The sequence below is a fragment of the Micrasema longulum genome, unplaced genomic scaffold (genome assembly GCF_059751315.1).
Source record: "Micrasema longulum isolate JH-2025_06_02 unplaced genomic scaffold, ASM5975131v1 h1tg000311l, whole genome shotgun sequence".
NCBI lineage: Eukaryota > Metazoa > Arthropoda > Insecta > Trichoptera > Brachycentridae > Micrasema > Micrasema longulum.
Window position 1 is genome coordinate 9,952 of NW_028277515.1, and position 25,521 is coordinate 35,472.

Sequence of the window (25,521 nt, forward strand, 5' to 3'; positions counted from 1 at the left end):
ATTTCTGATTGCCAGGTTCTATTTCCTGATATGCCAGGTTCTATATACAAATGAATTTTGAAAAGATTTAGTGGAACATTTGAAATTTTAAAAAGAGATTGGTTTCTGGTCTGCGTTATCACGTGGGTATTGCGTTGTCAAAACATCCATATTTAACAGTTAACGGAATCAGCATTGGAGAGACATTAAAAGTCCTTATTTTATAACGATTTAATTGTTGCAACCTAGAAAAGTCCTCTTACACAATAACACTGGAAAATTCTATGCGTAGAGGAAATTCTCTGCAAGTTTTCACTATATTCCTTTGTAAGAAAGCAGGTGATTTTAATTTTAAAATCCCATGATGTTCCATTTTTGAGAATTTCGGTAACATGATACCGGTGACGTTTTATGAACAATAAGATCGTACGTATTTTAACCTAAAATTATTACTCAAAATGAGGCTGTGTGTGTCATTTATTTGTTTTACTATACATGTGGAACAACTGTTGATGTATAATATGCGTATATGTGTTTTTTAAATAAACAAACAAATATTACAAAATTCATTCAACATATTATTAAAATAGAAAATACTCGATGAAAATATCAAATTATTATTAAACACAAACGCATATTTATGGTAATTTAATTGCTCGTTTACTCATATAATATCAATATGAAATATTAATATTTTGTTGCCAATTTTAGAAAATCGATGATATAATAAATATGGTGTCGTTAAAGTGTCAATGACATTTAAAAATAAAAGTGAATTCAAAATGACATTATTTACTTTATTGTTATGGAAATGAGATGCTATTACTCGTTAGGTAAACATGTGCTTTTATTTAGTATTTTTTTACTATTTATATTTTGAAAATGAATTTCGTGGCTAGCTAACCAACCACGTGAATAGTCAGTGGAAACTTTTGTCGATAAATGAATCGAATATTTGAGCGATGAATTCATTAAATCATTCGGGTAATATGTAATATCTAATGGTCACTACAATTACGGGTTGAAAGTTTTCCTACATACCTGTATTATACTTCATTGCACTTTACTTCACCTCAGGGCTATCACTTTACAATAATATTATTAAGTTAATTGTTGGTATCTTGTTCACTTTTCAACTCAACAAGTGGATCGTACGGTATGGAGGTATACCGCGTCTACTGAGAAAGTAATACCTTAAAACTCACCTTTTGTTGCTATGTTGGTGAACGTATTTTAATTTTATCATTGTCCTATATTTTTTTTGCTGAACTTTATAGAAAAATAGTTAATTTAGGAAGAAAAAAAAAAGCGTCATCTTGATGATGAAAAACCCTAAAATATATTTACAAGATCTCTTTTTTGGCCACCTTTTATTCGTTTTATATTGCAATTTGGAGTGTATCCGGAAATAAATATTTCCTAAAGTTTTCATCAAAGCTGAATAAATGTTGGTACTACGACGGAATAACTTAAAAGTATATAATTTTTTTCAAAACTATGGTCTTTTTTGCATTCCTGTGCAAGCTTAAACTGTAGCATAGTATATTATATATAGGTCGCCGCCAAATACATAGTTAACATTTTACAACATTTTATTTACGATCGAGATAACACTGCATATATTCAGTACAGCCAGCCATAAGCATTTTTGGACGGTAAATAGATAAATAGGAAGAATTATCTGGACATTGCTTTGTTAATAATTTTCAAAATGGAAATTTAAGACTGAATGACTTCTTTTTTTAAAAAAATGTTTGCGTCGATTTCCCCAAATATTGAAATTTTTGGACCATAAATGGAAATCAAGTTTTGTACATCGGGGAGCAAACCACGGACGCCTGTTTCGGATTCCTTATTGCTAAGACTAAAACCCGACGAAAGTAGATTTTGAAAATGGCCGTTTTCCGAGTAAATTAATTCCAGCTGTCACAATAATAACTTTTCTTTATTATTTTCTCTAATCGTGAAAAAAACGCCAGGAAATAATTCATTAAGTACCTTAGAGTAATAGTACGCTACCGGCTAATAGAGTCGCCAATAAGGACAAAAATCATTATTTCATCATCGTTAGCTACACTTTACACTGTAAAGTATTTATTGTATTACTGTAAAGTTTACAGTAATACAACGGGTCGTGGACACTAAGGTGGCGAATTGCAAGCGCAAACTGAAACGGTCCGCTACACGTTTGTCATTAAACTCAAAACCAAACCAAAAATTTGGAACGCTTTTGTTCTATGCAATAAAAAGTTTCACTTCAAACGGGAACAAATCATTAATGTGAGGGGTATACGCACTTTATTTTAAAAGGTTATTTCAGGTTTCTAACGTGTTTCATGTGCGTCAATCCTTGTTTTATATTGAAACAATTGTTAATTTATTAAAAAACTATTTTCCATTCCTAAATAAATAAAAATGCGACACTTAAAATAATGCGCATGTTTCCATCTCGTCCGCGACGCACTCATTTCCTGAAACAACCAGCTTTCGGGTTGCTCACAAAATATATAGAAAACGTTTATTTGATGTTTTGAGTCGAAGTTTTTTTGTACTCATATATGTACCGTTTTTTGTTTTTGTGTACCGTGTATGTTGTGGTGTCCCTCAATGCTGTGGATTGACGTCAGAGTTCGCTGCCGCCGACGCGAAAGTCACTCTTGAAACCGCGATTCTCGAGGTTCTATAAAAGTAATGGTGGCACCGATCTTAGATTCAGTTGTGCATCGCTCGTTATTGCCCCTACTCGCGACTCGCTTTGCTCGTTATACTCGTACAAGGAATAAAACTGTGCTGTCGAAAGGAAGTTAATAAACAATCGAGTGATTAATTGTACTGTGTTACTTCCGTTTAGTTTTGTGTGTTTGAAAGTAATAAATTCCAATTTTCATTATGACTGTGAGCAGCAAAATGAACTCGGTGACCAGAACGTCCATCGTGGGACGGTTTAGACCTGGATTGTGTTATGAGGTCACCTGGAAAAAAGCGGTACGTTAATTTAAAATTACGTGTTCTTTTTGAGTACGAAATTTAAAATTTAGCGCTAGTTTGATAGAGTTGTATTGAAATGAGTTTCAAAGTGGAATCAAACGAGAATGTAATGTGACATCTTTCCCTCGCTATCAATGTGACTTCCGGTTTAGACTAGACAGTTAGATTTACTCCGAAAATTTCAAACTCAATGAAATATGAGATTTGTTTGTAAAGTTGCAAAAAAAATTAACAAAACCATTGTTTAGTTGTTGTTTTATTATTATTTTATTGATTATGAAAATTAATAGAAATGCAGTATACAAAAATACAGTCGTGTACAGTGCAATGATTATTATATATAACATTTTATTCCTAAGGCTGCCCTGTTTTGTTTCAATGAAGATAGTTTGATAATGACTTAGTGGGTCACGTAAAATGTGCACTTTTATTTTTAAAAATAAACATTGTTCTGTTATTTTGAATCTGACAAACAATAATTAATCTTTATAACTTAGTTAATAAAAAATAATATAAACACACATCTGATTGTTACTAACATACCCGCTCGTGTCTGGGTCTGTTGCTATACGAGTTTATCGAAAAATAGCAACAACGGCATTGATAACCCAACACACATAGCAAATATTTACTTACTTTTGATTCAATAAAAAATGCAAATCGGCGGTTTCCATATTTATTTTTGTTTCTTTTATTTCAGACCCCTTCTGCAGAGAAATGTGATCCCCAAGACAAGCGCCGTCCAGTGGGACCTGACTCCGCTCTTCCCTCGCTACATGGGCTCAAGAGATGGAGACGAAATGGTTCGGGTCTTCTAACAAATCCTGCTAACCATACTTCAGAGAGACTGCAATATTTGGCCATCGTAAGTGCCTTGTCTTCTCGATAATAAAATATCCTTTTAGATGACTGATTTGAAATTTGTAGCATCAGTAATTGTGCAAAGTACAATTACATGTAACAAGCAATAACTATCCTTTGAAAATATAACTAAACTTATTATTTTTAATTTCAGAATGCCTTAGAACTGACAGCTCCTGCGTCTGATATCCTTCTCACGAGTCGGGGGGCCCACTGGTTCCAAGTATCCGGTCACCCCGATAGCCTCGCTCCGGCTGGCCCCGGGACCGTATGGAAGCGCCGATGCGGACCCGAGGATGCGGAGAGGAGAGCGTACGAAGCCCTCTCTAACTGCCCGCACATGAAGAACGCCATCCCTAAATACTACCGGGAAGTTACGTATAAAGGGGACAATTTTATTGAGCTACAAGATCTCCTTTATGGGTTTCAGGTAAATATTCAATACATAAATTACAAAGTCAAATAAATAATGTACACTATAGATATCAATAACCCCCACAGTCAGGAGAAAAAGTAAACTATGCTTGTCGCAAAACTATGCATGTTGCAAAACCATGAATGCTGAAACTAGTATTACTTATGATAGTACTATGACCCTTGTATTTTATTTCCTCTGCTTCATTGAGATAGGCTGATGTGCGTATAATTATAAATAGCTTTTGTTCTTACTGGGTTTTTCGTGAATTGTTTCAGGATCCTCACGTAATGGATATCAAAATGGGAACCCGCACATTTTTGGAATCAGAAGTCTCGAAAACAATTGCCCGATCAGATCTATATGAAAAGATGATATCTGTCAACCCCGATGCTCCTACAGAAGCTGAACACAAAATTCGCGCTGTAACAAAACTGCGGTACATGCAGTTCAGAGAGCAGCAATCTTCAACCAACAGTGAAGGTTTTAGGATCGAAGGAATCAAGTTACCTAGTCAACCGCCAATCAAGGATCTCAAGAAAATCAAAACACAGTCCCAAGTGGTGGAAACGATAAAGAAATTTCTCGGAGCAAGACCTCACATTAGACAGAGGATTGTAAGCCGTTTGAAAGATATTCGTACTATGTTTGAGAATTGTGAATATTTCAAAACTCACGAGGTCGTTGGAAGTAGCATATTCATGATCTTCGATGAAAATTCTATTGGAGCGTGGCTGATAGATTTTGCTAAAACTAATACTGCCCCAGAAGGTATCCGGGTCACACATAGAGCTCCATGGAAGCAAGGCAACTACGAAGAAGGCTTCCTTTATGGACTAGATAGACTAATTATGGTGAGTTTTATTGCTTCATACTTCTTGCACATATATTTATCAAAAAAATAAAAATACTGATGACATAAGCATTTTGGGTTATGTTAGCATTTTCCTAGCATTATTTTTTGATAAATAGTCAATGTTTTTCTTGACCTGTATCATGCTACAAAAATAAGTATAATTAGCTTCAAATGACCGTTCAATTTTTTTACTTAAATTTCATTTTAATGAACCTCTACATAATTTTTGTTCGAAACTTGCTTTGCTTTGTTAGTTTCCTGTTGTACGTTTTTAAATGTGGCAATAAGTGTATATTTTTATTTACAGATACTGGAAAATGCTGAACTAGATAATCCACCGGCAGAGGATATTACCCCGATTGTTGAGCGATGAAGATTATTGTATTATACATGTACAAACAATGTATGATATGAACAAGGGCACCTTGTGATCACCGAATGATCACAACCTGAGAATAGCCTCTGGTAGCGAAGAAGAGCCTGTACAAAGATCCCAGTATTCACATGTGATAAAGATGTGGAATTGATTATTAAATTATTCATGTGTCAAAGCATTTAAGTTATTGAAGGCTGTATTGTTTTTAACTACAAATTATGAACCTAATTATAGGAGACCTCTTAAAAGTTTTTAAATCAAATAATGTAGGGAGCAATCTGTAGCAAAGGTATCAAAAAATCTAGTCCAATATTAAATAAATATTTTTTTTTAAGTGTTCAAACATATAATATAATTAAATATTTTTTCTAAACATTTGTTTTTATTATTTTTCTATACCACGTGAATTGAATACATGAGTGGTTAAAGGTGTTATGTGACAAAAACAAAAAGCAGAGATATCTGGGGTTAATGTTTTTAACACCAGTACAATAATTGTTGATAAAATAACACCTTCATTTGCTCTCAAAACCGTTTTTCTGCTACTGCTACTTTTTTATAGAGTAGTCGGCTTTATGTGAAAGGGCTGTACATAAAATCTTCCTTTCTGTCAAAAAGGTGCATTTTAAAAATTTTGGGACGTAACATTTTCATCCAAACATGTCTTCAATTGAAACATTAAAAAAAATTAAGTGTTTTTGCCAATAAAATGAAGTAAAACAGTAGAACACAAAAGGCTATATACGTAAACTATAATAGATAAATAAAACTAGTAAAACAAGGAGCAATGTTAAGATTTTTAAACTAATATGTGTACATCACAACATAATTCATATATTTAGCATAGTTTGTATTCTTTGTCTATCGCCCTGTACCAGCAGGCATCCTGCAGGCATCGGACATCGGACCCTGTCATAAATACCAATACCAACTACTATATATATATATATATATATACCAATCCAATCAGTACTATATAAATAAACATACTTTAATAATATTAGTATTAACAAGTTTAATAATATTATATGCAAGAATATACAAGATTCTCCCTTAACCAAGCTTGACTACCTTACAAGGCATCAGGCCCCCGATTAAAATGGGAAGTTAACAGAGTTATCTTGACTAAACTAAAATTGACATTTATTTACGAAAATGTGTATATTTGTATGAAAATTTAAAGTATTTTTGTCAGTAACCTGTAATTGAGCATGTTTAGAAAAAAATAATTGTTTGCATTTTCTATTTTGCATACAGAAAACTTAATTTTACTTAGATAAAAGAAAGAAATAGATATAATTGAAGATAACTGTTAACTTCCCATTATAATACGGGCCCAAGTTCTCAACATCCTGGACATGAGCTACTGACTGTTCGTCGGCAGTTCATGTCAAAACTACCCGATGCGAACCTGACTTAGGAGAATGCACAGGAGCTGACAGCCGACAGAGATACCTGGAGGCTCTTTTTGGACACCATAAATATGCTCCAACTAGGAGCAGAATTGGAATAATTATGATGTACAAAAAGTATATTAAATCCCTTTTTATGTTCCCAACCGTGTCACCAGAAGTCAATTTTTTTTATTGATCTTATCTTCTAAAAGGAACTTTGATTTTTATGCCCCCATGTCCATAATGTGTAAATTAGTCAATTTGTCACTCGACTTGGATTCCTTGGCATAGATCTTTCAGCTTTCCGTAAATGCTTTGTCTGAAATCTGAAATCAACCCACTGCACACCTGTATTCTTAGGAGGCATATACAGTGGTGCCTCACACAACGAACTTAATTCGTTCCAGGAGCAAGTTCGTTATGCGAAAAGTTCGTTATGTGAAACGCGTTTTCCCATAACAATACATGTTAAAAAAAAAAATTCGTTCTGTAGCATAAAATATGGTAAGATGACATAAAAAAAAGATAATTTTTTTGTTATTATTTTTATTTAGATACATCTAAAAACATAATGAAAAAAACACACATTTTTTAATTTTAAGAAATAATCGAATCTTGCACATCTTCATCCATTTTCCGCTTTTTGGCCGATGGTGCAGTGAAAAACCTGTCCAAAGTCGTTTGTTTCTCTCTTTTCTTCAACATCTGCCGGAAATAACGGACAAGAGTATCGGAGTACAGGTCGTTGATCCTGTTTGCTTCAGCGGAATCCGGATAGTGGGCATTGGTAAACTCCTGAACTGCTTTCCATTTGACCCAGGATGTTCTTGATGTCAGCAGTTGGAATTGGTTGATTGTTTGATTGTTGCTCCTCGTTATCAGATGACGCTTCCCTTTGAGCATTGTCCTGTTGTTGGGCCAGAAGTGTTTGGAGCTCTTCAGTTGTCAGCTCTTCTTTGTGTTCCTCAATAAGCTCCTCTACATCCTCTTCAACGATTGCTGCGACACGTGCGTAAGTTAAGCGTACTGCTCAGTGACTAACGACTGCCTGCGCGGAAGGATGCAATAAATCGGCAGTGATCGTGTGAAGTGGGCGACTTCGTTGTGTGAAGCGAAGTTCGTTGTATGAATCGTGAAATGAACGAAAAGGAAGTTCGTTGTGTGCAGCGTTCGCTGTGCGAGGCGTTCGTTATGCGAGGCACCACTGTATTCTCAAATCTCAATAGTTTGCTGTTATGGGCCTTAGTGAGGTGCCATAATTTGCTACCATAAAGGAGAATAGATTCTTTGCAGGCATTGTGTAGGCAGCATTTAGGTTTAACCGAGTATATCTGATCTCCAAAAAACTTTCATATGAATGCGGCGCTTGCCAATCTTTTTGAGAGCTACTATTTTCCTTTAGGTACATACACACCCAGGTATCTGAAATTCAACTATTTAGATAATCATCGAGCCAAGTCTGGCCTGACAAAAGTCAATACCATCAGATCGAGGAATATCCATCTTCTTCTCCTAAAAACTCAGCGACCTATAATATATACTATGCTGATGTCGCGGTCATTATTGACGGCTCGGTCCTAAGTTCTAATCCCACTCTACCGCAAGTTTCCCATTTTCTTACACATTTCACCACAGTTATTAATGACTAATAGAAAATTGTACTGAGGTTGAAATATTTAGAAAATTCATAAAAACGCATATATATTTTTTAAAGAGTGAGCTTAAAACATATTTTTTGAAATGATTTATTTTATTATATAATAATAATTGTTCCTAAGAAATTCGAAATAATTCATAAAAAATATTCAAATTCAAACAGTAAAAACATTGAAAAAAATGTATCCAAAATCTCAGTTCTTTTTAACCCTACCTTTCGCCAGGGTACTTGTTCTAAATTTAAATGCCAGTGCTGATAGCATAGAATTATAATAGTTTACAATTATAATATAATATAAAACTACTGGTACAGAATAAACCATATAATAATTTTAAAAATAATAATTTAATGATTATAATTTTAAAAGTTTCACATTAAAATAGTTGTTTCAAACTGGTAGAATATTTTTTATATTGCTCCAGCTGGTAGGTCCGACAGTGTAAATTTTTTAAGAATTTAGCAATAACGCCAATAATCTATACTAGTGTAAGTTTCGTATTGTTTTTTGAATTTTTAGTTCATTGTACTGCCATCTTGTGTAATTTAACCAATCACAGATTTGTATTTAAATACGTCACTTACAAATATTAATCAAAGATGGCAGTAGTTTTAGATTATCTGTCGACTTACCAGCGTGCGAATTTACTTTACTTTAAAAACTAGCGGGAAAGTGACAGTGTTTGTGATAGAATTGCAGAAAATTTTGCTTGATATTGCGATACTTCACTGGCACACTTGTTATTATTCAAAGTTGTTTTTCGTTGTTATTAAATAAAGATTTAATAACGTATTAGTCAATATTACATATCCTCTCGACGGTTGAAGGTTAAAATGCCGGCTTTTATAGCTCCTGTGAAAAATAACGAAGAAATAACTTCGTCACAGAGTTTATCTAACAGTGATGCTCCTGATGAAAAATTAGAAAACAATTATAAACTTTTAAAAGGAAAGAAATTTACAAATAAACTCAATATTCCGCTGTCAGACGCCATTCCGAATAATGTCTCCAAAAACAAGCCTGCGTCTGCTAAAGAAATCAGGAAGGAATCGGTAATGAATCATTTTACTAATCTCCATTTTTATACTATTTTTTTGGATCTATTCGTGTTTATATTAATGGTTTACCTTGTGCGGTTTTTAGTAGAAAATAGATCATAATCCAATATTTTGCTTATCTTATATGTTTGTTTATTTTTCGATGCTTTGATCTTTAGAAATCTGATGCAAAAAAAGAAAATATAACACCATCAACGATAAAAGTAAAAAAATCTAAAACAGTCGTCGGCGTGACAAAGAAGAAGAATATTAACAAAAAAATCGCTCCTAAAAATAGTGAAATTACCAAGAATTTTTCAAAAAATGTCGAAAATAATGATTCTGTAAACGAAGTTCCTGAAGACAAAAACACTAATAAATCCAATACTCCGAATGCAGCAAATAATGACGCATATCTCGAAATGTCTCAACCCTGCACTCAAAATATAGATTCCCAAATATCTTTATGCAGCCAGGATTCTAATTATTCTACATTATTCAGGTACTCTCAAGCTTTTCAACACATTTTGCATCATTTATAGTTTTAGTTTTTCTACTGACATAATTTCTTGGCTAAACCGCACATTTAGTTACAAAATAGTAGTAATTGCAAAATAATAGATTAAATATGAGATTTTTTTATTGATTAAAATAAAAAACATTAAAGCTTTACCTATGCTAGAAATGTCAATCAATCCCGTTAAATCGGCATGAACACTACTCACTGGCAAGGGCCCATCGGGTGTGAGAAGTGGGAGCGGAGCACGCACCCAATGAACGTGGACCCCTTCACTGCCTTCCTTGTGAAGAAAGTGGCATTTCCAATTTGACATAAATAAACATAAACATAGTTATATAATTTTTTGCATCTTGCAATGTAAGATGTAATATTGATGCTTTGGGATGATGAATCCACCAAATATTAGTATCATATCTAGCCCCAAACTTATTAATGAAGTGGCACGTGGTAGTTTTTGAGGAACTTGAAATAATGTTTAAGTAACATGTATTCTTGGCACATATATATACCTACTTTATATTTGTACAATAACGATGTTTAATTTCTTACATTTGAATAGCTAGGCATTTATAATTAAGTAGTTTTGGTTTTTTTTGTTATTGTTATATTAGTATAGAACTACTTATGCTCTAAAAGTTAAAAAATCTCCATCTTAGAACAGGCTGAGCCATGTTAGATGGAGAGTATCATAAACAGAGAACACTCCGTATTCATTTTATATTCATTAGTTTTATATAGATTCCCTGTTATTAAATATGTATACTAATTTTTATGCAATAAATTTATAAAATAAATTAAAAATAAAAAATAACCATCTCAACATTTTGACCTAAGTGGCAAAAACTAATTTTTACACTAAAAAGCGGTATATTCCTTGTCAATAAATGATCAAACATAGGACAAGATCATTTAAAAAATTCAAGATAACAGGAAGCGTTTTGTGTTTTCTTGATTTTGCCAACATTTTACTTTTTGGAGATGCCACTCTATTTATTAGGACAGCAGTCCATGTCTTATTTTAGTGTGTGTGAGTAGGCGCCTACTCGTACCATTTTCCGTCACTGTCGATTCGTTGAACGGTTGCAGGAAGGTTGTTCTCAGCCAACCGCCCGCGACCATGGCGCACCGGCGCAAGATGCAGTGGCTGCAGGAGCGCCGCCAGGTGGGCACCTGGGTCGAGTGCAGCCGCCCAGTCTGCAGAAAGTGGCGCTATCTACCCCACGAGCATGACCCTCTCCAGCTCCCCGCTCTGTGGTTCTGTGAGATGAACCCCGGTCAGTATACATACTTTTTATTTGTTTATTTATTTTATATTATTTCCTTTGATCAAACAACTACAATACAGATTTTATTTTTAATATTATAGGTACTTATAACAATTTTACAAGCCATTTATAGTTTTCTACTTATAGATAATTTTTTTACAAACCATGAATTATATAAAGTTCAGTGATTTTTTTATATTTTTCAATAGACTATCAAAGCCAAAAAATATCAGCACTATGATTTTTAAAAGTTTTGTGATTTGGAAATTACTCAGCCTGTGATGTCACAAGTTCTCTTCGATAAGTTCTGCTGATTGGTGGGTTGACTTCCCGTAAACTGGAAATCTATCACAACACTCCTATCATATCATCGGCGGCCTCCGTGGTGTAGTGATCAAGACGCTTGACTCACACACGGAAGGTTCCGGGTTCGATTCCCGGTGAGAACACAAAAAAAATAAATGTGATTTTTCTCAAGCCTGGGTTTTCTGTGATGTAATTCACAACTGTAATTAGGCCTCCTGGCCTGTTGTTGTGCAAAAAAAAAAAATTGGTTGATTCAGAAGAATTACTGATGTCGCTCAAAGTAGTTAGTTTTTATTATTTTTTTCATACATTTTTGAGAACCTACGCTGTACAAGTAAATGCTCTCATTTTTACCATGTGTAAGAAAATTTTTGTTTTATCCAATTTCTCGTACCACTGAATTTCCTTATTAAACACAAGAAAACTAAAGAAATCTATAACAATAGGTATGGTTTGCATATTTTAGATACATATTAGTGAGTGTATGTTAATGAATAAGTTACTTTATTAAAATATTGGAAAGTAAAAAACAAAATATAATACGTATTAGTGACTAACCGAAATAAGATTTTCAGCCGAAACTGAAACCGAATTTTGGCTTCTTCTAGTTTCCCCCAAAACCAAAAACGAAACTTATTCAAATAAGTTAAAAGTCATTTAAAAACGCCCAAAATTAGGCGTTTTTGTTGTTAAACCTTACGAGTTCATAAAAATAAGTGTTAAGTAAAAAACATGATGAATTAAAAGGCATGAAATTTTATGGTTGTTGTTATGTTATACACATAACTTATAATATGTAACTGTTCTTCAATGTACACTATTAGAACTTATTAACTATTTATAGTTAGGAATTAGGAAATAGGAATTACAAAAATATAAATATGAAAGATTTAAGAGTCACGAGCCATAATATGGACCCGAGTAAAGCCGAATACAATCCAACACATTCAGACCGCAGGTTTCGGCTGAGTTGAAGTTTCAGCCTATTTTTGTCTGAAACCGAAGCCGCGGCCGAAACTCGTTTTACTGACCGAAAACAAAGCCAAAGCTTCGGTCGATCACTACTAAGCATTTGATTTTTGAATGAAGGTTCTGGCAGTGCATCAGTACAACTTTATCCTTGAATAAAATAAATCAATGACAAAAATGTGATTATAAAAGTGCAGTATTCTCGGGTTTGTTGCGACTATTTCTCATACAAGATATCTCAGCACAAAATAGTTTGTTCAATCTTGTTGCATGTTGAGGCACTTGAAAATGGAAATTCGAGGAGTCGGGGAAATATTTGTATAAATTTGAAATCATTTTATCTTTTACTTGGTTAAAGATCCAGCTGTGGCAGCATGTAGCAAGGCAGAGTATAAGCTAAATGTGGGGGAAGAAGAAGACTTGGTGCATGCGCTTTACTGCGCTGGGTCATTGGTGTGGGCGCACTTGGACGGCTATCCCTGGTGGCCCGCTATGGTAGACGACTGCCCTGACACGGAGCAGTACTACTGGCTAGACGGTTTCTCCGACATTCCAGTATTCCCATTATTCTTATTATACATTATTTTCATCATCATCTTTCCCTTTCGGCAGTGCATTGGTGCACCAATATCAGCGTATCTTGATCACATTTGTTACCTGAACAATCTTACAGAAAAAATCTTACGCTTCAGGGGGGCATTTACTATCAGAAAATACGGAATCCAAAACTTCACTATGACGGTATAGTTGAAGATAATTTCTACTGATCGATTACAAAGATACACTCCCGACCCTGTCTGTATCTTCACGTTTTGGGTAGGTGCATTGTTATATATGTACCAAGGGTTGTGTACCATGGGGTATCCAAAACTTCATCGATGAATAAAACATTTATCCTCCTAACTTTTTTTTTTACAAATTCGATTGAAGATTTTAATATCTACGAACATGCACAGCGCAAAGATCTATATTTCTCTGAAAACTGCACGGAAATCGGTTAAGCCGTTTAGCAGGAGTACGGTGACATCACACGTACAGAGGAATTATATATATAAAAATAACTGACAATCCCTGCTTTCACTTGTATATAACATAAAAAATTGTTTAGTCTCCCACCAGTTGGACACGAATAAAACAAAATACAGTACTTTTATTATAATTAAAATGCAGTTCTTTTTAAAAAAATCTTTCTTTTGTTTTTTAATATTGAAATGATTCTAGTTTTCCTACATAAATAATTTCTATTTCAGACCTGGTACAATGTGACATTCTTTGATTCCGTGAATGTTACTAGATCGTGGATTTCAACACCTAAACTTAAGCCGTTGTATAAGTGCGGTGAAGTTATAAACATGACCCACGGAATGGCTCCTAAACAATATGAACAACGTCTAAAGAGCTGCATGAAACAAGCTCATGATGCTTCCAAACTCCCTATTCTGGCGAGACTCCAGAAATACAGTTTCATCGCTCGCTACAAGGGGTTGATAAACTCTCCAACTGATGAGGAGACACTCAAAAAGAAACACCTTATTGAGATAGTTTCATCCGACTCCAGCAGTTCAGATACAGATGAAGAAACTAATGAAACTGTTATGATAAATATGGAAACTACCACATCTCAAGCTCGTAGCTCAATTGTAAACAGCGAAATGTCAATCATTCCGGAATCTGTCATTTCGAGTGTGAAAGATAAAGTGCGTTCATTTTCTCTTCTGAAACAGTTATCAGCACAATATTTGTCAGAAGTAATCCCCATTCAACCTCAGGTGAATTACAAGGATGCCGAAAAGAAGACACTTTCCCAAGAAAATAGGGGAAGTCAAGTTCGCAGTATTTCAAATCTAACACATTCTAATTCCATTGTAGATTTATCTGATTCCATCGATGCAAACAATCGAGGTACGTTTATTTTATTTGTTTAAAAACTTTTGTGACTACCTGTACACTTTAACCTAGATTTCTTGCATTGGCTAAATTAGAGAATAATCCTTGAAATACTAAACTTAAAGACTATTTGTCTTATGTTCAGTATTTTATACCTCATTTTCAAAATCTGCATTTACCATTCATTCATTCTTTATTTTTATAAAATTTCGTGTACCATAGAATACATTTCATGACATGTAACGAAATAATTTATCCCGTTTACACTTCAATAGATTCCTAATCTGTTCCATGTCAGAATCTGCATGGTTTTTAATTTTGTTGATTTATCAATACTTTTATATTATAATCATAAAAAATATGGTTTTACTGTCAAAACCCATTTAAGAATTAGGTGGTGGTTAATCAACCAAATATATTTGCAAATATTAAAAGTTATTACGGTTGACTAAACCACTCTATTTATTTCCAGGAGAGTCTCTAAATACAGATATAGAAGTTTCTACTGAATTCATATTACAGAAGCTATGTGGTTCAGATGCTGTAGTGCCCTCCACTGAAAATGATGTTTTGGATCTTAATTTTGATAACTCGGCCAAATTGTCACAAAAATCTCTTGATTTTGAAATGTTTTAAAAATGTTTATGTATTGATTCAAATATTTATTTAACTAAGTTTATTGTTATTTTTAAAAATAAGTTTGAATAACCAAAAAAACTTTCTCTAATATAGATTTAAGTACTTAAAATAAGATTTCTTCAACTTATTCTGCTTCAAAAGGTACTTGTGTGCTTACAACATCTTGTCATGAAATTTTATTTTCAAGTAATGTTTATAATTTCAAATAAATTATTATTTTTAACACAGATTAAAATGTTTACAAGATTATAATTTTATTAACAAGCAACTATTTTTTCAACATTGTTTTTGGTATGTCCAAAGGTTTGTAGACATGTTGGGTTTTCTCCCTAGGGAGTTGGTAAGATCTACATTTGTTGCAACTGAGAGAAAAAACTTTTTTGCGAAGGGAATATGCAAGTCTATTCCTTTTTTTAGGGCGCATAGTTTTTATTACTGCCATCTTACTTCTCTCCCTATCAAGGATCACACCTTAAAAGTAACCTTAAAAAAATGTTATTGAAAAAGATAAGAATATTAAATAAAAAAGAAAAAAAAAGTTAGAAGGTATTATTTGTGGAATGAAATAATATTAATTATTTAATCATTTAAAATATTGAAAGGAATTAAATTTTTAAAGATTACTTTTAAGGTGCGGTATCCTTGATAGGGAGAGAAAAAGTAAGATGACCATTATAAAAACTATGAGCCTTCTAAGACTTCCATAATCCACTCTTGAAAATGTTTTCCCTCCCTGTTGCGACAAATTTAGAACTATTTTTTTCTTTTAAATTTCTACTAAAACCATAAGTAAACTTGACGGGTTATTTTTCCGATAAATAATAAGAATAAAAAATAAATTTTATTTCAACTTGTGCTATTTTGTTCAGAAAAAATAACTTTAATATGTATTTAGAAATAAGTGTTAATTTATTAAAGTTGAATAAAAATACGTACTGTTTCATTTGTCTTTCAATGTTATCTTCACTTTTTGTATGAACAGTTTAGTTACACCTAATTATTCTTGAAATTTTGATTATTTGTATTTGTAATTTTTTTTTTTTTTTTGCACCACAACAGGCCAGGAAGCCCAATTACAGTGGTGAATTACATCACAGAACACCCAGGCTTGAGAAAAATCACATTTTATTTTTGTGTTCTCACCGGGAATCGAACCCGGAAACTTCCGTGTGTGAGTCAAGCGTCTTGACCACTACACCACGGAGGCCGCCATCATACTAATTACTAACAATGCAATATTTATATTCCATAACCCCTAAAAAATAGTTTATGGTGTCTATAACATTGTTTTGTTTGTGGAAGTTGTTAAAAGAACAGCGGTTTTGTTGAGAAAATGTCTAAAAAATGTCTCTGTCAAAATAAAGTTAAATAATTGAGGTCGCTGGTGTTCTTAAAACTTTCTTCTTGTGGAACTCTTTAAAAGTTCGGCCATGTAGCAACTAATCATAAAGGACGCATAAACATAAGACAATCAGTCAGATGCTTTAGATTCCGATTCTGCAAAAATATTTTTTTTTTTATATTCAAAGCATTAATTTTGTAGTCAATCATTTCATTCAATGTTAATTAATAATCGTGTCTAACTACTTACCGATTTTTCTATGTCTACCGGCTTCGAGACATACTCGTCTCTTTATCAGGACACTAACATGCAAATCCCTTCACCATAGTAGTAGTTTTATATTTTTGTCAAACTTCTACTGTGGTTAAGGTGTAAAGTAGGATTTGCACATTAGTGTCCCGATGAACATACAGGTACGCCTCAAAACTGGTAGACACCGAATGTTCAGTAAGTAGTTATATACATTTAATAAAAAATTAAGTTTTTTCTCAGACTAATATTTATTTTACTTATTTATTAAAAACATTTCTGTGAACTAATATTAGTGGGAATTGAACTCAGTACAACAACCGTAGTAGTCAAACAGCTTACCACTCCACCATGAAATAGACAATGTAAGTCAAAATATGTACCTACCTCAAAGTAATATCAAACAGTCGAGTTGATGTTGGAGATAAGAAGTGGGTACCTTGTGATAATTTACACCTAGTTGATAAGGCTATTGCCTAGAATTTATTATTCATACGTGATATTTGAACAAGGGCGACAGTGTTACACGTCGACAAAACAAATCAAATAACAAAAGAAAGTCTAATACTATCAATAATGGCCAACTTTTCTGTTCTTACTTCGTGTGTGAAGTATTTATTGTTCATATTCAACCTGTTTTTCGTGGTACGTATAAAGTGTCTTTATGCTGTTAAATTGCTTTTCCACCTGATTAAGATAAGAAAAATATTGACGCAATACTAATAATAATTGATATGTTGTGAGACATCCATGACACATACAATTACATTATATGCATTGAAAAAAATCAATATAACTACAAAAATTCTTGCTTCCAATATGAAAAAAATACAATCATGTTTTTATCGAAGTATAATTTCATATTGAAAATCTCTCACTAAAAACTGCTACTACTAAGAGCTTGTCCAGAAGGGGCGAATTCGCCGCGAATTAATTCGCACGTGTGCGAGATACATCGCGTCCACAAGCATCGCACGAATCAAAATACACTTGCACTTCGCCAGACTCGAGTCGAGATACTAGAGACGCCTTGTTGCGTCTAGTTGATGCGCGAACTCCAGAGCGAGTGTACATATCAATAAGCTTTGTTCAACTTTCCATCCCCAAATGCTCGTACGTTGGTACGCTCCTTCTGGATGCAATGGTCACGCGTATTACGCATGAGAATCGCAACGAATTCGCCCTTTCCGGACAAGCTCTAATTTGCGATGGGAGACACAGGTCCTGTCACTAATATCTAGATTAAGAAAGCTGTGTTATGTCTTTAGTTCACTCAGAAACATCCTGGACCAACGTCCAAAAATGCACTCTCAAAAATGTCTTCTTTGCACTTTTCCAATAGGGAAGGTTGCTCAGCAATTGCTATGAACCCCCTAATCAAAGAGCAAAGTCTTATTCTTAGAGCTATGTTTCCGTGTCCTCCGACAAACCCATCTGAGTCATTACTTCAATTATTAAAGGTACTTGATATCCGACGAATTTATATTAAGGACATATTGTCAAACTACTGGTCTGGGAACTACGGGAAGAGATCTAAACAGAATTCCCGTACGAGGTTTTCGCATAACCTTAATTACTTAATGCCGAGAATACGTAAAATGTTTGCGTGGAGACACTTTTCATATAAAGCTCCAAGAGTGTTCAACGTCTTGGATAAAAATATTATGTTTTCCAAAACAATGCCTATGTTTAAGATGGACATCCGTAAGTGAATTTAAATAGTATCGATGCTGTCTTCATTATAACCCTTATATGTATATCATTTTTTTAATAAACTTATTAGTGATGCTTAATGATTTGTAAATATGTATTAATAACTATTGCTAATTGAAACATAAAATTATTTTTTAATCTGCTTACTTAATTATTAAATTAGAGTCCCGACTTAACATGGAATTTTCTAACAAGTTGGGACATAAAAAATTATTGTGCCATAATGAATTTTTAAAATGCTCATTGTGAAAAAAATTAATTACTTGAGGGGGTTATAAGCAAAAACGCCACTGTCCATGATCACTGCTCTTGGGAAAACCAACAAAACCAAAAGGGACAAGGACTATTTCTTTTATGTTTAATATGCACATTGAACTTGAAATGAATGGTCTTTTCCCTGCTCATAATTCCACAAACGAGTTGCACGTTGAACTTAAAAGAACTAGTCATCTCTGCTGGGTTGGTTGGTTTTCTGAAAAACAGTGATTATGGACAGTCGTATTTTTGTTTTTAACTCCCCCTCTTGTAAAGGCGTGTTTTGGTCAAATAAATCAATTACTGTAAAACGTTTTAGTTAGTCTCATTAACCCTCAGAGTAATAACGCGCTGCCCCCTTATAGAGTTGCCATTTTGCACTTTTGTGTTGCAAATTTTTGACGGCAAACGGACAGTTTTGTCACTGTGCTTGGCTTTGCTCATGAATAATGTGGAAATTTCCTTATTCTCAAAATAAAGAGTTTAGGTTTAATTTGGTTTTCTAAATCTTGAGGATAAAGTATTATATGTTTTTAAAAAAAAAATATCAAGCAAATATGTGTATATTATAAGTTTTGAAAAAGGCAATTTTGCCATATAATAAAGTAAAATAAAAGAAGAATTGTAGATACATAAATTGGAATAACCCTGTTATAATAAATATGTAATCCTGACTTATTAAGGAAATAAATACATAGGTATATTTAAAAGTAATTACAATGCAAATCAATACCGATTTGGCAATTCTCGAACTGAGTACCCACAGCTCATTGTTTTTATGCAAACTGTAACTAATTTTAAAAATTGTAGAATCGTTTTCTTCTATATGGGTGGCTCTATAAGCGGAAGGATGTTATTACTCTGTGCATTAATCTGTTCTATTGTTTCTCAGCCATTTTTAAAAGAATTTGTTTGGTGTTTTTTTAGATTACTGGGATCATAGTTATATCAGTGGGGTCAGTGGTACAAGCCGAATATAATAATTACAGTTCACTACTAGATGAACCATATCGCTCTATTCCTGCCTTTCTTATTGCTATTGGAGTTCTAATATTTATTGTGGCATTCTTTGGGTGCTGTGGCGCCATCAAAGAAAATTACTGCATGACATTAACAGTAAGTTTATTACATTATCCCCTGAATTCTTGATTGTGCTGTAGGGCAATCAGTTATTGGATTGTGGTCAATCATAAATTTTTCTTCATCAAAATGAACCAGAGTTACTGAAAATCCCTAATTATTTTTTTCTATTTTGGGTTCGAACCTCGGACCTCTGATCCGTGAGTCCCAAACACTAGCCACTGAACCAAAAGCTGATTGATTTTTCAATTACTTTCTTTCATTGTTTTAATTGATTTCAAAAGTTTTCTGACCTGTTTAAAATAAAAATATCTAAGGTAAATAGCAGATATATCAAAGTTTTTTGTACAATTTTGAACTAGATAAATTTTAAAAATATGTATGTCCTTAATTTCATAAACTAAAACCTTTAGTAATTTATAGTCACGAATACCGTTTCATGAATAAAATTCTTTTGTTTTACACATTTTGGCATACTTAAATACAGATTTTTAATAACAATAATTACTATGCTATTTTAAAATTCCCTGACCAAATGTAAATGCTATTATGGAAATACAGAATGCTATGAAAATCATCTAATTGTTCAAGACATGCGACAGAAAAAGATTTCAATGTCATATCACATCAAATTTATATACATTTTGGGAAAACATAATTTTACTTTGTCTGATTATTGACATGTATCTTTTTTTACACATAAATAATATTTTTATGTTGTTTAGTTTTCAGTTTTACTGATAGCCATTTTCATTCTGGAGATTGCTGCTGGCATCAGTGGCTTTGTGCTGAGAGACAGAACCAGTAGTCTCATTACAAAGAGTATGTTGGAAAGTATGAAGGTATATGGAGGCAATAATTCAGAAGCTGTTACTATAGTGTGGGACGAACTGCAGTCAGATGTAAGCATTACTTCAATTATGTTAATTACTACTAAATATGTTGTTAGGATTTTTATTACAATCTCCAAAGTGATTATTTTTAAACATGTCGATTCCGAAAAGACCTCATGCTTTTATTTAAAAAGACTAATAGGAATAGATAATATTACAGGAATCGTTTGATAGTCCGCACATACCTTCACTCTGGAAAATACTGGTAGCATATGGGGTGCTTATAAAACTAGTCAAACTCATCAAAAACCTTAACTTAAATAGCGAATGCTGAATCAGAATCAACGATGTTGTCACAGATTTGTGGTCACCACCGAAGTTCGTCAAGGTTTCATCCTTGCACCGTTCCTTTTAATAATCCTCATGGACTTCACCTTGAGGAAGTAAATTCCACTAGATCGAGGAATATCTATCTCCTCCTCCCGAAAACTCTGCGACCTAGAGTATGCCGATGATGCGGTTATAATTGACGATTCAGTCAGGGGACTTCAGTCCACTGTAGATAGCCTAAATAGGTACTCCGCATGCATGGGTTTAAAATTCAATATTGCAAAAACCCATGTACTGTGTAACACTTCATGCCTTGATAGATGCCCAAAATCCCCTGACTCTGTCAAACCAAGTCATCGAAAGGGTCGAGAGTTTCAAATACCTATGAGTAAATGTTACGGAAAATGGCAGCTTTAAAAAAGAACTGGGAGTGCTGCTAGGAATAGCAGGCGCCACGTTCAATAATATGAAGGCTGTCTGGAGATGAGATGTTTACTCAGTGAAAACCAAATGCCGCCTATATAACACCTGCATAACACCTGTTCTCCTCTACGGATGCGAATCGTGGCAACTCATTAGGGCCCAAAGCAGCAAAATTCTTTGAAAATAGGTGTCTCAGAAGAATATTGGGTGTGCGGTGGTTTGACTTTGTAAGGAATGAAGTAATAAGAGAACGGACGCAGCAAACTCCAGTGACAACTGTCATCAAGCGGAGGCAATACGGTTGTTTTGGCCATGTGCTGCAGGCGCCTCCTGAGAGTCTTAACCACGCTTGCCTACTTTACAAGGCATCAGGTTCTCGACATTCTGGACGTCCGCTGACTGTTCATCGGCAGTTCGTGTCAGAACTACAGGATGCAAACCTGACTTGGGAGGATGCACAGGAGCTGGCAGCCAAAAGAGATGCTTGGAGGATCTTTGTGGACACCATACGCTCCAACTAGGGAGTTTGATAATAATGTTTGCAGCCACCTAATTAAGAAAATTAGATACTTGCTTTTTTTTTTTATTTATACATTTAACTATATTTACATTTTTTGATTAGAAACTTCGAAAAAAAGAAAAGGAAAAACAAATACAGAAATCAAAGCCGAACCGGATGCTGTTTATGGCGAGTTTGCACCATCGCTTCCAACAGTTTAATTTTGGAAAGCTGAATTTGTACATTGTCGTATGAGTGTTTTTGGTGATGATCCCCCAGGGCCCTCAAATATCATCACTACACCACAAATCGTCAACAAAATCCATGATATGATTATGGCAAACCATCGAATAAAAATCTGTGAGCTAGCAGAGGCTACAAACATATTAACTAAGCATGCACGCATCATCATACACAAATATTTGGATATGACAAAGCTATCCCCACGATGGGTGTCGTGTTTGCTCACTATCGACCCAGAAATGCCCACGCATGATGAATTGAAACTTTTGGGCAAGATAAAACATGATTGCGAGGAATTGTTCTCATCGATATGTCACTGTTGATGAAACTTGAGTCCATTAGTTCATGCCAGAGATAAAAAACAGTGCAAGCAGTGGAGAAAACGCAGCTGAGGCCCACAGAAGAAGGCAAAGAAAACCGAATCAGCCGGGAAGGTGATGGCGACGGTTTTTTGAGATGCGTAAGGCATTGTTCTTATTGATTACTTGCAAAAAGGTAAAACAATAACTGATGATTACTACGCAGCATTATTGGACCATTTTAACGCCGAATTGAAGGAAAAACACCCTGGTTTGGCTTGCAAAAAAGTTTTCTTCCATCATAACAACGCACCCGCTCGCGGATCGGCTGTCGTGCAAGAAAAATTGAACCAATTAGTCTATGAATTGATCGAACATCCACCATATTTGAAAGATCTAGCCTCGTGCGACTTCTTCCTATTTCCAAACCTAAAAAAATGGCCTAAAGGACGCTGTTTTGCAACAAACGATGAAGTGATCATCGAAACTTCACACTATTTTGAAGAGCTCAAGAAAAATGACTTTTCGGAAGGAATGAAGAAGTTGGAAAGTCGTCTTGAAATGTTTATTGCCCTAAAAGAGGACTATGTTGGAAAACAAATGATAAAAACAACAAAAATCGTGTGTTTTCTTATAAGGCTAGCTTTCTGTCAAATGACCCTCGCACATATATATACATCTTATCATGTATACAGGCTGTTTATCAAACCCTGTCACATCCGAAACCACGATGATCAGTATGAGCAAGAAGATATATTGCCACATTAAAATATTTTTTTAGAAAGAATAAAATTTTAAAAAATAAACTATCAAAAAAAACAAACGGTTGCTTACTTCTGCAGGGAAGAAACGAGGAGGGGGAGAGGAGAATCTGGTACTGCGCTGTGCTCCCCTCACTTCTCCCCTGCAGAAGTAAGCAACCATTTGTTTTTTAAAATATTTTTTTCAAATATGCTAATATGTCTTCTTGCCCATACTGATCATTGTGGTTTCGGATGTGACAGGGTTTAAAGAACACCCTGTAGATAAACATCTTACTTTTACAAAATATAAATATTAAACCCTTGCTCTTTTGGGCTCAAAATGTTATCCTAGCCAGTAATTTTTTTCCTTTCAACATGTAGTTCTCATGCTGCGGTGTTGAAAATTACACTGATTGGCAGAAAAGTGGTGGTGCGTTTAATTCGGGTGCTCTCCCCATGAGCTGTTGCCCCCACACGATTGGATCTATCGATACTGCTAAGTGCAATGTAAATTCCACTAACAAGTACCCCATAGGGTGTGGACCAGCTCTGTCTTCAACCTTGAAGAAACACGCAAGCAGTATTGGAGCCACTGGAGTCTGCATCGGCATAATACAGGTCAGAAAGTCGATTTATCTTCTCTAGAACCCTTCATATTGTATAATAATAGTAGGATCAGTGGTACCAGCAAAATAAATATTGCCTTTTAATGTTTACTTTTCACTTTACTTCCAACGGTCTTATTTTTTTACCAAAAAATATTTTTTTAGTTATGTAAGTTTGAATCCTAAATAAAATAAAAATATTTTTTAGGTTTTAATTACTTTGATTTAATTTGTTTAATCAAAATGAACACGGAAAATCGTAGATACTGTGCTTCAAATATTAATTTGATTCAATAACTTATTTGAATTGTATTTGAATGGCATCATGAACAATTTTAATTCCTCTCTCCTAATAAAAATTATTGATCTTATGAAAGGGAATATTTTAATATATTACAGGAGTAAGAAATGGGTTTTAATCACAATTTTTATTCACAAAGTTTAGTCAAATCAGACTAAATTTTAAGAATAAAAGACTTAGCCAGAAGCTTAGACTTAATCAATGATAATTCATGATGCATAGTGATAAGATAATAATTTATTTATGTACCTACTAATTATCCAATATATATCCACCTGCATATAAGTAATATTCATGTATTCATATTGTACCACTATTACTAACACAAATTTTCAAATCGGTTTTAAAAAACTGTGGGGGATTTTATATGCGGGTACTATGTGTGTTGTTACAGTAAATAAAAAAAGACACTCCCATTAGGTTTTCAACAGTTGATCTTGTATAATATGTATATTGTGTTTTCTTTTGGTTAATTTGTCAATTCAATATATTTAAATTTTTTTCAGTTTGTGGGAATCATATTTGCCTGCCATCTTGCGAAGAGGACCAAATATGAAATGGCATAAAACTTCATATTGCACTATAGTGCGTAGATATATCTTAACTATTTTTATATAGGATTAAATTCCAATTTCATCAGTATTCACAGAAATGCAATTCAATGTATTTTATTAGTGTAACTTTATTTAAGAGTGATTCTTATAGTTCAATAATATTACTTAAATGCTGTCTACAATCTAACTGTGTAACAATGAATTCCATTCAAGTATCAACCTGTTCAGTATTTTGGATTGTTTAATCAACTGTTATATTTGACGTGTCAGATAACAGACCTTAACACTGATAGTGCCTGCTGGTTTTTTATTATACATAAGGTCGAAAAGTAATTTGAGTCTGTCAAAAAAATCAGGCAATGATTAATGCTGGTAAAACTGCTGCATTGTGATTGGTTACAATGGGGTATGTCCTTTTCTATTTTAGTACTGATATTTTTAAGTGTTACCATAACACAAACACATTCAATTATTTTTTTGACAAACTGTACCTTCATAGGAGAGAATACTAGAATACCTAACTTAAATATTAAAATACCTACATCGACACACTACATTTTATACATACTTTTGTGTGTATGAAACTATTATTTTTTATCAATAAAATGTTTAAATCAGTGTTTTTTTATTTATTATTTCCATGATTACCTACCCTAAAACTTTTTGTAAATATTTTAACAACAGTTACGTTTAATTTTTTGAGATTGAACAATGCGTTATTATTATAAACATACTTATTTATACTCTATTGATTTCTTAGAAATTATTTACTTTAATTGACTTTTTTGTATACTTCTTCTTCTTTTCCACATCCGCTCCTAAGTGGAGCGTGTGGACATCACCAGTTGCCTCCAGGAGACCCTATTGCCAGCCAGCATTTTACATATATATATTTTTTAAATTAT

The 25,521-nt window shown here is 33.7% G+C and overlaps 3 protein-coding genes across 3 annotated transcripts; all 3 read left to right on the forward strand.

Moving 5' to 3' along the window:
• The first annotated feature begins 2,690 nt into the window (after window positions 1-2,690).
• On the forward strand, window positions 2,691-5,848 carry IP3K1 (inositol-trisphosphate 3-kinase-like protein). Its single transcript, XM_088224859.1, has 5 exons — window positions 2,691-2,964; window positions 3,668-3,832; window positions 3,983-4,258; window positions 4,522-5,097; window positions 5,407-5,848. The coding sequence occupies exons 1-5, from the start codon at window positions 2,869-2,871 to the stop codon at window positions 5,470-5,472; spliced, it is 1,179 nt and encodes a 392-aa protein (XP_088080985.1). The 5' UTR covers window positions 2,691-2,868; the 3' UTR covers window positions 5,473-5,848.
• Window positions 5,849-8,688: 2,840 nt separating this feature from the next.
• On the forward strand, window positions 8,689-14,632 carry LOC148282579 (zinc finger CW-type PWWP domain protein 1-like). Its single transcript, XM_088224815.1, has 4 exons — window positions 8,689-9,576; window positions 9,741-11,355; window positions 12,980-13,176; window positions 13,872-14,632. The coding sequence occupies exons 2-4, from the start codon at window positions 11,199-11,201 to the stop codon at window positions 14,544-14,546; spliced, it is 1,029 nt and encodes a 342-aa protein (XP_088080941.1). The 5' UTR covers window positions 8,689-9,576; window positions 9,741-11,198; the 3' UTR covers window positions 14,547-14,632.
• A 2,585-nt stretch (window positions 14,633-17,217) lies between these two features.
• Window positions 17,218-25,234, forward strand: Tsp29Fa (Tetraspanin 29Fa). Its single transcript, XM_088224819.1, has 5 exons — window positions 17,218-17,383; window positions 19,634-19,822; window positions 20,512-20,688; window positions 23,538-23,774; window positions 24,569-25,234. The coding sequence occupies exons 1-5, from the start codon at window positions 17,315-17,317 to the stop codon at window positions 24,626-24,628; spliced, it is 732 nt and encodes a 243-aa protein (XP_088080945.1). The 5' UTR covers window positions 17,218-17,314; the 3' UTR covers window positions 24,629-25,234.
• The last annotated feature ends 287 nt before the right edge of the window (window positions 25,235-25,521 follow it).